Genomic DNA, 12,119 nt, shown 5'->3' with positions numbered 1-12,119 from the left:
TAATTCAAAGATATGAATCCACTACATCAATATATTGTACACACGGATATACATATACATAAACATATTACATAGAGATGATATCTTATAAGTCATATCCAGATCAATGGATTTTAATTAGGACTTAATTTAGGAAAACAACCCCAATCTAACTATATATACCATGTGCAGTGAAGGCAATGATGAAAACGAAGAGGATGAGAAACTTCACTCAAAAGCCCAGTAGACAAAGCAAAAAGGAACAAGAAAACAGAAGTAGAAAATAAAGGAAAGGCATTTAGAAAATGAAGCTGATGAGTTCCCTATTTAAGTCATCTGAACACACCAGAGTCTTCAGAGAACCCACAGGCAAAGGTTCAGGGTCACACATCCACTTCACACAGACCAGCAGCATCAGCAGGATCCCATGGCCTGGCCATTGTCTGGATTGGTGGCCCTGCTGGTGCTCACCATCATGGCATCATGCTCTCTGGCCTGCACCCTGCCTCAGACCCACAGCCAGAGGAATGCCAGGGCCCTGATTATCCTGGAACAAATGAAGAGAATTTCCACTTTCTCCTGCCTAAAGCACAGACAGGACTTTGGATTGGCTCAGCTGGAGTTTGATGGCAAGCAGGTCCAGAAGGCTCAGGCCCTCTCTCTCCTCCATGAGATGACCAGGCAGACCTTCAACCTCTTCACATCAGAGGATTCATCTGCTGCCTGGAACCAGAGTCTCCTTGAAACATTCTGTACTGGCCTCCATCAACAGCTGAGTGACCTGCAGTCCTGCCTGACCCAGGAGGTGAGGCTGGAAGAGCCTCTCCTGATGGATGAGGACTCCAGACTGGCTCTGAGGAAATGCTTCCACAGGATCACTGTCTACCTGAAGGAGAAGAGCTACAGCCCTTGTGCCTGGGAGGTGGTCAGAGCAGAAATCGTCAGAACCTTCTCTGCAACAGAAAAACTGGCAAGAAAGATGCAAGACTAAAGAATGTGTCTAGGTTTAACACCGAAATGGTTGTGATCAACCTTATCACACTTTCACAGTTCTACCATTTGAAGACTCTCATTCAGTTTCTCTCTGTAACATGCTCTATTTGTGCAAAGTTTTCAGGAGTACTGGGCAACACTGTGTTCATCTATTTCTGAAGATGTTCTTCCAAACCTGGGAAGGATAAAAGCATCTATTTATTTATCTCCTTTAATATTTATTTATTTTTTATGATTATTAATTATCTTTGTACACAAAACCTCATGTATGCTGTTAACTTAATAAAACATCCTTTGTTCTTTATATTACTCAACTTGTGGTTTTGCTTTACCCATACATTGTAACATAGGAAAACACTATCTGTTTGTTTATTCTTTAAAGGATACTTCAATTCTTAATGTGACAATTTATCAAAACTTGGAAGATAGTACTAAATACCTATTGCCATAGAACTCAAGGTTTAAGGAAATATTATCCTCTGGGCTGCTATCTAATTCAGCTCACCCAACATGGGTGACAATGAAGCCACCTTAGACTTTGCAGAGACTGAGAGATGTTCCAGTATACACCAATGAGTCACAAAGCACAAGAAACCTTATTCATGGAGGTGATGCAACTCGGCAATCTGTTTCTTTGTATGTTGTCTAAGATAGGGTCTCAGTCTGTATTTCAGGCTTCCTTTGAATTCACTATCCAGCCCAGGCCATCCTTGATCTCACAGCTGTCCTCTGCTTCAGATTCCTCAGCACACACATTCCTGTCTTAATGACCAAACATTGTAATAACTGTTCAGATTCAAAACTTTTCATTTACTTTGTATCATTCTATAAATCTTTTTTAAGGAACCTCAGTGTCCATTTCTGTACAGTGTACCTTTTTATGTGGTACTGTGTTAAGGTAATTTCTACTCATGCTGTGCAGTATAATACTGTGATTTTATATGGTTCTACATTAGAGGATGGGATGCAACACAGATGTAATAAAAGTAAAGTCATTGAATTGTAGTTTCTTTGGCCATTTCTAAATATTGACGTATACCGATTGCAAGATAAAATTTCTCATTTCATGACTGTATTCTGTAGGGTTAGTTCATCATTGTACTTGAATCTAATTTGCTCAGTTGCAAACATAAAATTACAGTGTACCCCATGTGAGTGTTTTCTTGGGGGCAGAATACAGCCAAAAAACTCCCTTCTATCCATAAATAACTAGTCCAACTGTATTCTCATATAATGCTGATTTTCAAAACTTTTGAAAAGGAATTGCATATTGGTGACTTGTCGGTGTGAGACTACCTTTCATTCATGTACCATGTGTACTAATGCTATTTTTAATAGGAAAAAGTAATCAATTTATTTTGGTGCTCATTTTATGAAAAGAATTCTGTCCCAAAGTCTAACTCCACAATTTACATGCTGGACATATTTCACTCTTTTCAGTTCCCATGATCACAAATACAGTGAGGACAAAGAGAAGTTCATGGACCACAGTATAAAATTAAAGTTCTGTCCTTAACACAAGAAGAAATGCAGAAAGCATGATCATTTGACTTCTAGCGGGTCCATGAGTAACAGTGATACAAAACAGAAGAATGAATCTTTCATTTCTAAAGAGGACTTGTATTTCATGTACTGCTAATCCTAGTACTCTGGAGGACTGAGGCAGGAGAACTGGGCAATCAAGTCCAGTACAGGCAATTTAGCAAATTAGCAATTTAGCAAGACCCACTCTCTAAACAAAAAACAAATCGAGGGCTGAAGATGTAGCCTAGTGAAAAGACCATGCATTATATCTCCACTACAAACAAACAAACAAAGTAAATATTGATTGACCTCCTGAGATGACAGGGAATCAACTAACATAAACCTACTGAGTGACATAATTCATATCATATAAATTCTGGAGAGGTATTCTAAAAGGGAAATTGGCCACTTTTTAAAGGCCATGCATAAAGAATGAGGAATTTTCAGGCAAACCATTGTACCAGCGCTTCACAATTCTTGGTGTTTCAGTGTAAACTGGTACGCTAAATATTCTATGTCAAATTTTGAAATTCAAATGGAAATGGAACCTGAAATCCCATATGAATGAATATACATAAAGCAATGAAATGATTGTTCACCATTTCCGTGCATTTAGTGAGAATCCATGACTTCAAAGGATAATCATGAAGCTATCATTTTTAGAAAGAACACAGAAAGGCTCCATTTCAATGTTCTTTTTGGTAAAATTATTTTCCAACACAGCAAAAATACTTTTTCTCCAAATCCCTGTTCTCTGCCTCTGTCATGATACTGCCCAGTATTTGAAAGCAAATGCTAAAAATATATCAGTCTAATTAGTACATTAGTGAAGCAGTTGCCTATAAATAAAGGGCACTGCGCAGCTGAGTAGGCAGCTGCCCAGAATGTTGGTCTTCAGAGTCACTCACATGTAATGTGCTGGACTCACCTTATTTCTCAAGCAACACTTCCATTTCTTTACCACTCATCCATTCCGTGAGGCTTGTCAGATGTGCGAGTTCTGAGTCTCAGTTTCTTGATTTCACTCACATTTAGTTTATGTATTAGGGTTTTATCTATTTATTTTTTGGGGCACTGGGGATTGAACTCACGACCTCATACTGGCCAGTAAGTCACTTACACTGCTGAGTTAAGTCCCCAGCCCCTAGTTTATATCTTAAGACATGAAACCAGAGGGCACACAGTAATTAACAAATATATTCAGTATTAGGAAGATGCACTCTGAATAAAACAAACTAAGAAAGAAGATGCATATATTGGACAAGATTTGAAATAATCTGTCTAAATTAAGGAAATGAACTTTGAGTCAATGAGAGTCAAGAGAGATGGAGAGAAAAAAATCTGGCATTCCACATGCAGGAAGACACTAGAAAATACAGATCATTCTAGATGCAGCTCTGATTCTCATGGCCAAAATATCCACAGAGAACAGATAAGGGTTAGTGACTCAGATTAGCATTTTTTGACACAATGGAGTCAGCAGTAACTACACAGTTCATGAGTTACCTATGCTTTCATGTTTCCTGTTGTAAATGGGAATAAAAAGGGAATCTCTCGCTGTGTTATGTCTTCACTGATGTGTCCACTGACATAAATAGTCTGGGCACAGGACAGGCTTTTTACATATATGAAAAATGAGAGCAGTGACTAAGAAGTTCTATGATGATTTTTTAAGTGGTTAAGAGCAATATTTGACTTAGAAGCAGCATTTACAAAATTTAATGATTTATGCCTTTTACTAATATCACCGTATATTAACTGAAATGAACTAAGTGGGGGTGTCCTTTGAAACAAACATTTTATTTTCTTCTTTCCTGATATGGCATTAAGAATATTGAGGCTCTGAGTTTAATTATCTTGTAGGTGAAACCTTGACAGAACTAACACTGTTTATTACCCAGAGAGAATGTTGTGCTCTGACAAATTTCTGCTTTTGTGTATTAACTTTTGAATTGGTTAACATGTCTTCCTCGCCTCTCTGTGATGACAGAATGCACCAAACATAAAGACCACTTCCGAGCCAGGGAATCATCACTTAACTTTCAACCAAGAGTTCTTGCTACCTTTATCTACATTGCTTCAAAACTCTACCTGTGCTTTCACCTAAAGTTTGTTCTCCTTCTTCTTGGGCACAAGCGAATAAGTTACATTAGTCTCTAATTCCCCCAGCAGTACAATCCTTTCCTTCTTTCATTATGCTTTACACATTGGCCCATACTTTTGTTTGCTATTCATCCACAGTCACTGCAATGCAAAAAGAAACAACTTTTGCTCTCTATAAAAAAGAAAATGTGAGCAGATATCTGTTCTATTGCATGATATATGATAATCATGTATATGTACATCATTCAGGTATTTGAATCCTACTGCAATACAGATACAAATCAATATGAAAAACATTGTTTCACACGTATTCTCTTTGGGGATGCTATAACTTCCATTTGTCTAAATTAATTAGTTGGACTATGAACACTCAGAGGTACTACAATGGCCCTAGCAACACAAGTCTAAGGATATATTATCCCTTAAAATATCAGAAAAGAGAAGGACAACTCTTGGTCAACAATAGGAAAGACCCAGCATCATAAAAATAGCTACAGTCTCAAAATTCTGGTACAGCTTTAATGGAATCCTATTCCAAGTACCATTAGCATACCCCACAGAAATAGATAAAACATTTCTAAACTTCATTTGGAACCAGAAGAGACATAGAATAGCAAAAGCAATTCTGGACAGCAAAGGCAAGAAAGGGAGAATTACAAGTCCTGACTTGAAATTATATTACAAAATTACCATGATAAAAACTATGGGATGTTGGTAAAGAAAAAAAGAAAGAAAGAACCTTGACCATCAGTTGAACTGATCAGAGATGTATAATCAACTCCAAACACAGTCAGACACGTTATCTTAGACAAAGGAGCCAAACATATTCAATGAATAAAAGATAGTCTCGTTAATCAATAGTGCTAGAAAAACTGGCTTTCCAAATGTCAAAGACCAGGTCCAAGTCCAACACCATGCACTCGAGTAAAATTGAAATGGATCAAAGTTCTAAATATTAAAATGAAAATACTAAATCTTCTGGAAGAGAGTATAGACAGGACTCTTCAAGACATGGGTATAGGTAAAGATTTCATGAACAGAACATTAATCACACAGGAAACAATATAAAATTCAATAATTGGGTTATCATTCTAATAAAAAGATCTCACATATCAAAGGAAATCAACAGTGGAATGAAAAGACAACACCACACAGTGGGAAAAAATCTCAACCAGTTGTTCTTCAAAGGAATTATATCCATAACATATAAAGAATTAAAAGAAATTAGAACCACCCAAAACTAAAGACCCAGTTCAAAAATGGACACCTGTGAGGAATATAAACTTGTCAGATGAAGAAATTCAAATCACAAATAAATACATGAAAAATGTTCCAACATCATTGGATAGTACAGAGATACAAATAATATTATGCTGTCACACAATTTTACTCCAGATAGTGTGAGTATCATCAAGAAATCAATCAATATTGGAGGGGTATGGGAAAAACGGGACCATGCTACTTCACTGAGGAGAGTATAGACTGGTACAACTACTGTGGAAATCAGTATGGAGACTCCTCATAAAACTAGGATTACAGGTTCCGTTTGAGCCAGCTATTTGACTTTTGGGTTCTCCCTACACCACATTGATATATGCACACCCAAGTGAACAGCGTCACAGTTTGTAGTAGCAAAATCTTGGAAACAAATCAGGGTTCATCAACTGAGGAACAAATAAGATGTGCAGGGTTTTGTTTTTTAATACAATGGAGTACTACTAAAGCAAGAAAAATGGGCCATTTCTTTTTTTTTTTTTTTTTTTTATTTAAGAGGAAAAAGAGAAAAACACAAAACAAACCAAAGCGGCATAAGGGTACACGCAATACAGAACTACAAAAAAAAAAAAACAAAACAAAAAAACATAACAGTAAGAAATCACCTGCTAGTAGATTACACACTATCTTCTTGAAAATAGTTCCTCAAATCATAGTATCAAAGAACACAAGGTGGACATTCAAACAGGGAGACTGCAAACAGCTGTGTTCAATGTTCCAAAAACATTGATAAAGTCAGCTATTTAACACCCCCAAACACACTTGCTGTTATATCCGTTAGAGCTCTTTTTCTTTTTTTTTTCCCCCTCTCTTTTTTACAACAAAATTTACACATCTTGGATTTTATTACTCCTAAGTGCTTATTACTTTCTTTGGGGGGGGGGAAGAATACAGTCAAATATGGCAAAACAAAGCTGTCAGTCAATACCAAGGATAGACATAGCACATGGTGTAGAACAGAGTACAAGTTTATCAACAATGGTTATCAACGTTGTCCCTTGTTTCCTTAAAAAGAATTGTCTATCTCATTAGATATTATAAAGTTGGACAAAACAGTAGAGAACAAGACCAATAAAACTTAGGCATTGTAAACATTACAGGACTTCCAAAGAAGACAATAGTCAAACCAGAATGGGTATCTTAGTGAATCTTACTGTCTTCAAAGTAGTTGCCTATGTCTTCAAACTTGATACTATCATATAGAATGGAACAGAGTCTAATCAGTCAAAACAAGATCGTGGGAGTACTACAGGGCTTCAAAACAAGTTAATAGGAAATCAAAAAGAGTTACTATTTATATATCCTAATTTTTTTGAATTTTTTCTTTAATTAAGAGAAACATAAGAAATGACTAAATAATTTTTTTTGAAACAATAAGGGGGAGATTGAGATAAAACAGGACATAACAATATAACAATAGAGGTCACAGCATGACTGTTTCAACAACCTAGTACTTCACCACCTTATAACCTGACTTAATAGTAGTTACCATAGTGTCTTTTTCCTTCAAATATTTGGATAAAACTTCATATACTCTAGCTTCAAATATTTTCATATCAAGAAGCCCAGAATAAAGCCTTTCTAATTAATGAGTGAAAACTTTATAAGGCTTCAAGGCCACCTAATGGGGAATCATGATTACCACATATTTTTATATATTTGAATCATTATTTACATTAGGGAAACTATTCGGTATTCACACATGCGAGATTGATTTATTTCACTAATGAGTATGGTCTCAAGCTGCGCCCATTTATTGATAAATATCTCAATGTGATCCTTCTTTATAGCTGAATAATACTCCATTGTATAGAAATACCACAACTTTTTTATCCATTCCTCAGTTGATGGGCACTTGGGTTGTTTCCAAGATCTGGCGATTACAAATTGTGCTGCTATAAACATAGGTGCACATATATCACTGTGGTATGATGCTTTCAGTTCTTCTGGGAATATGCCTAGAAGTGGAATAGCTGGAATAAATGGGATTTCCAGTCCCAACTTTTTGAGAAATCTCCAGACAGATCTCCACAAAGGCTGTACCAGTCTACACTCCCACCAGCAGTGCAGGAGAGTTCCTTTTTCCCCACAGCCTCTCCAGCATTTGTCACTGTTGGTTTTCTTGATCCTGGCCATTCTTTCAGGAGTGAGATGGTATCTCAGTGTGGTTTTAATTTGCATTTCTCTAATGACCAATGATGATGAGCATTTTTTCATGTATTTATTTGCCATTTGCATTTCTTCATCTGAGAATTGCGTATTCATCTCAGATGCCCATTTTTGGATTGGATCTTTGAATTTTGGAGGTCTGAGTTTCTTTAATTCTTTGTATGTTTTAGACAAGAGGCCCTTGTCTGAGAGAGAGTTCACTAAAATCTTTTCCCAGTTTGTGGGTTTTCTTTTCACTGTGCTGGAGATTTCTTTTGACATGCAGAAACTTTTTAATAAGAAGTGGTTCCAGTTATTGATTCTGGGAAGTATTTCCCGTGCAGTTTGAGTCCTGTTCATGAATTCTTTACCTACTCCTATGTCTCCAAGGTTTCTACCTAATTTGTCTTCCAATAGATTTAGTGTTTCTGTTTTAATATTCAGATCTTTGACCCATTTAGATTTTAATTTAGTACATGGTGATAGACATGGGTCTAGCTTTAGTTTTCGGCAAATGGAGAGCCAGTTTTTCCAGCACCATTTATTAAAGAGACTGTCGTTCTTCCAGTGAACCTGCTTGGCTCCTTTATCAAAAATAAGGTGGTTGAGTGTGTTCGTAGTTGTGGTTGTATCTTCTAATCTATTCCACTGATCTTCAGCTCTGTTTTGATTCCAATACCATGTTGATTTTACTACTGTTGCTTTGTAGTATAACTTCAAGTCAGGGATTGTGATGCCTCCTGCTTTGTCTTTGCTGCTTAGAATTGCCTTTGCGATTCTAGGTCTCTTCTGGTTCCAGATGAAATTTAGGAGTGATTTCTCTAGATCTATAAGGTATGTTGATGGTATTTCTATTGGGATTGCATTGAATCTGTATAACAGTTTTGGGAGAATGGCCATTTTCACAATGTTTGTTCTTCCTATCCATGAGCAAGGGATGTCTTTCCATTTTCTGAGATCATCTTCAATTTCCTTTTTCAGTGTATTATAATTTTCACTGTATAAGTCTTTCACTTCTTTCGTAAGAGTAATTCCTAAATATTTCATTTTTTTGCTTGCTAGTGTGAATAGTCCAGTTTCTCTTATTTCCCTCTCTGTAATTTTGTTGTTCGTGTATAGGAATGCTATTGATTTCTGAGTATTGATTTTGTATCCAGCCACATTACTGAATTTATTTATTGTATCTAAGAGTATTTCAATGGAGTTTAGGGGGTCTTCTATGTAGAGTATCATGTCATCTGCAAACAATGATAATTTAACTTCTTCTTTTCCTATCTTTACCCTTTTTATTTCTCTTTCTTGCCTAATTGCTCTGGCTAGTACTTCCAGTACTATATTAAATAGGAGTGGCCATAAAGGACATCCTTGTCTTGTACCCGATTTTAAAGTAAAGGCTTTCAATTTTTGGCCATTTAGTATGATGCTGGCTGTTGGTTTGTCATAAAGAAATGGGCCATTTCTAAGTAAATAGATGCAGCTTGAGAATATATTTGAAGTAAAATAGATCAGACTCATGTGTGTAATCACTGCATTGTCCTCTAGATAAACTGAAAATTAAATGATGATTGAAATCCACAATAGATACTGTAAAACGGAAGAAATTCTTCAAAAGGAAGAGAGTAACTAAGGCGGGGAAAGGCAGAAAGAAAGGAAGGGAAAAGGAAAAAGTGATTACAAAAAGATAACATGGAAAAAATTTGCAAAATGAAAATGGAAGAGGTGTTGAAGAAAACAGAAGCGATTGGGAAAAAGGAATCAAAATATTTCATATACAGGTACAAAGTCTGCATCATTAGTAAGAGCATTATGTTTATCCAAAATGTCACAATAAACAATTTCTAAAAGGTAAAAGAAGAAGTCCCTAAGTGGGCCCTTGTTTTACAAACTCAGTTGTTCACGAGAGCTGGTTATATTTCAAACTGGTTTTAAGTCAAGACTACATTTTCCATAAAAATTAATGAAAAAACCTGTTATACACTCCAAAGCTAAAAAAACCTTAACTAAATTTTTCATTGTAACAAGGGTTATATATTATGTATAATTTATCATAAACACCAATAATCTTCCTGGTGTACTCACAAAGAAATTATACAGTGTGCCTAATTTCATACTATACACACCATTCAAGGTGACGTCATGGTTTTCAGGAAAAAGCGAAGGAATGGAAAGTGGTTCTCCTTTGGAAGGAGATTCCTTTTCCATAAGAACATCAGGAATTGGGCTTTCACCTGCATCTGGGCTCAATTGATGTTTACCTATGCTTACATAGGCTTTTCAAGAATAGCGAGTCTTTGTTTAGCAGCACATAAGCGCCTGGCATTCGGATTGTAACTCAAAACTTGGATGATGACTTGAAACTAACATTCGAATCTAAATCAACTTGCTGATATATGAAGGCAGACATAACTGAAACATCCACTTTGACTCCTTACTTCCTATTATGTGTCTTTTATTTCTCATTTTTTAAAAAAATACAACTTATAATTCCATGGGTCTTATTTCAGTTAACATGAGGACACAAGGTCACTCAATTATTCACATAAAACTCAAGTTTATGTCTTTCATCATGACAGAGTAGCAATCCACTGCATGCAAATACATAAGCTTCATGTATTCATAAATTGTTGGAAATAAAGAATGCTTCCATGATATAGGGATGGTAAATTCTGCTACTATACAATTTTCAGCTTAAAATTTTTATATAGTCATCTTAATTTTGTTTAATTAAAAACTTCACATTTTTATGTGTAAAAACACAAATTCAGTCCATAAATATTACATAACAGTGCCTTTGAATTGTAATCAGAAATTCATTTAGGAAACCATAATCTATGAAAGTGCATATGACCTGTGGAGTGAAGGAAGTGATGAAAGCAAAGTGGTGAGAAACTTTACTGAAAACTCCAGTAGAGAAAACAAAAAGAAACAGGAAAACAGAAGTAGAAAATAAAGGAAAGACATTTAGAAAATGAAGCTGGTATGTTCTCTATTTAAATCGTCTGAACACACCAGAGTCTTCAGAGAACCCACAGGCAAAGGTTCAGGATCACACATCCATCTCAAACAGCCAAGCAGCATCAGCAGGATCACATGGCCTGGCCATTGACTGGATTGGTGGCCCTGCTGGTGCTCACCATCATGGCATCATGCTCTCTGGCCTGCACCCTGCCTCAGACCCACAGCCAGAGGAATGCCAGGGCCCTGCTTCTCCTGGAACAAATAAAGAGAATTTCCACTTTCTCCTGCCTGAAGCACAGACAGGACTTTGGATTGGCTCATCTGAACTTCGATGGCAAGCAGGTCCAGAAGGCTCAGGCCCTCTCTCTCCTCCATGAGATGACCAGGCAGACCTTCAACCTCTTCACATCAGAAGACTCATCAGCTGCCTGGAACCAGAGTCTCCTTGACACCTTCTGCACTGGCCTCCATCAGCACCTGAATGACCTGGAGGCCTGCTTGACCCAGGAGACAGGGCTGGAAGAGCCTTCCCTGTTGCATGAGGACTCTAGACTGGCTGTGAGGAAATACTTCCACAGGATCACTGTCTACCTGAAGGAGAAGAGCTACAGCCCTTGTGCCTGGGAGGTGGTCAGAGCAGAAATCGTCAGATGCTTCTCTTCATCAAAAGAACTGTTGAGAAAGATGCAGCACTAAGGAATGAGTCCTGGTTTAACAAGAAAATCATTTACATCGATTGCATGACACTTTCACGATTCTATCATTTCCAAGATTCCCATTTAGGCTCTATTCATAACCTGCTTTGTTTGTCCATTTTTATCAGGAGTCCTGGGCAACATTGTGATCATCTCTATATGTTTTTCTTCCAGCTCATTTTTCAAACATAAAAGTATTTATTTATTGGTGTATTTAAGATTTATTTAACTATAAGACATTTTGTGTTTACTATGCATAAAATATGCAGACTTCTAAATTGCAGTTAATAAAACATGTTCTTTACATTTGCTCAATTTGTCAGTTTGCTTTTTCCATTTGATTTGTGTCATATGAACACTTCCTATATGTGTTTGTCCTTTAAAAGATACTGCAGATGGCAGAGTAGCAAGCAACAAACAGCCTCTTGAGAGACACCATCTAGA

General features: G+C 36.7%; 2 protein-coding genes across 2 annotated transcripts; both read left to right on the top strand.

Moving 5' to 3' along the window:
• Positions 1–406: 406 nt before the first annotated feature.
• LOC100730474 (interferon alpha-4-like) lies at positions 407–970 on the top strand. Its single transcript, XM_003472225.4, has one exon. The coding sequence runs from the start codon at positions 407–409 to the stop codon at positions 968–970; it is 564 nt and encodes a 187-aa protein (XP_003472273.1).
• A 10,134-nt stretch (positions 971–11,104) lies between these two features.
• Positions 11,105–11,676, top strand: LOC100728098 (interferon alpha-4). The gene has a single exon (XM_003478851.3). It carries the CDS (start codon positions 11,113–11,115, stop codon positions 11,674–11,676), a length of 564 nt encoding a protein of 187 aa, XP_003478899.2. The 5' UTR covers positions 11,105–11,112.
• The last annotated feature ends 443 nt before the right edge of the window (positions 11,677–12,119 follow it).

This window comes from Cavia porcellus, unplaced genomic scaffold, assembly GCF_034190915.1.
Source record: "Cavia porcellus strain 051 isolate PalLab524CR breed Dunkin Hartley unplaced genomic scaffold, mCavPor4.1 scaffold_1, whole genome shotgun sequence".
Taxonomy (NCBI): domain Eukaryota; kingdom Metazoa; phylum Chordata; class Mammalia; order Rodentia; family Caviidae; genus Cavia; species Cavia porcellus.
This window is presented reverse-complemented; position numbering and strand designations above follow the sequence as displayed.

Coding starts and splice junctions, on each gene's coding strand:
- LOC100730474 (XM_003472225.4), top strand. CDS start 407: ATGGCCTGGCCATTGTCTGGATTGGTGGCCCTGCTGGTGCTCACCATC.
- LOC100728098 (XM_003478851.3), top strand. CDS start 11,113: ATGGCCTGGCCATTGACTGGATTGGTGGCCCTGCTGGTGCTCACCATC.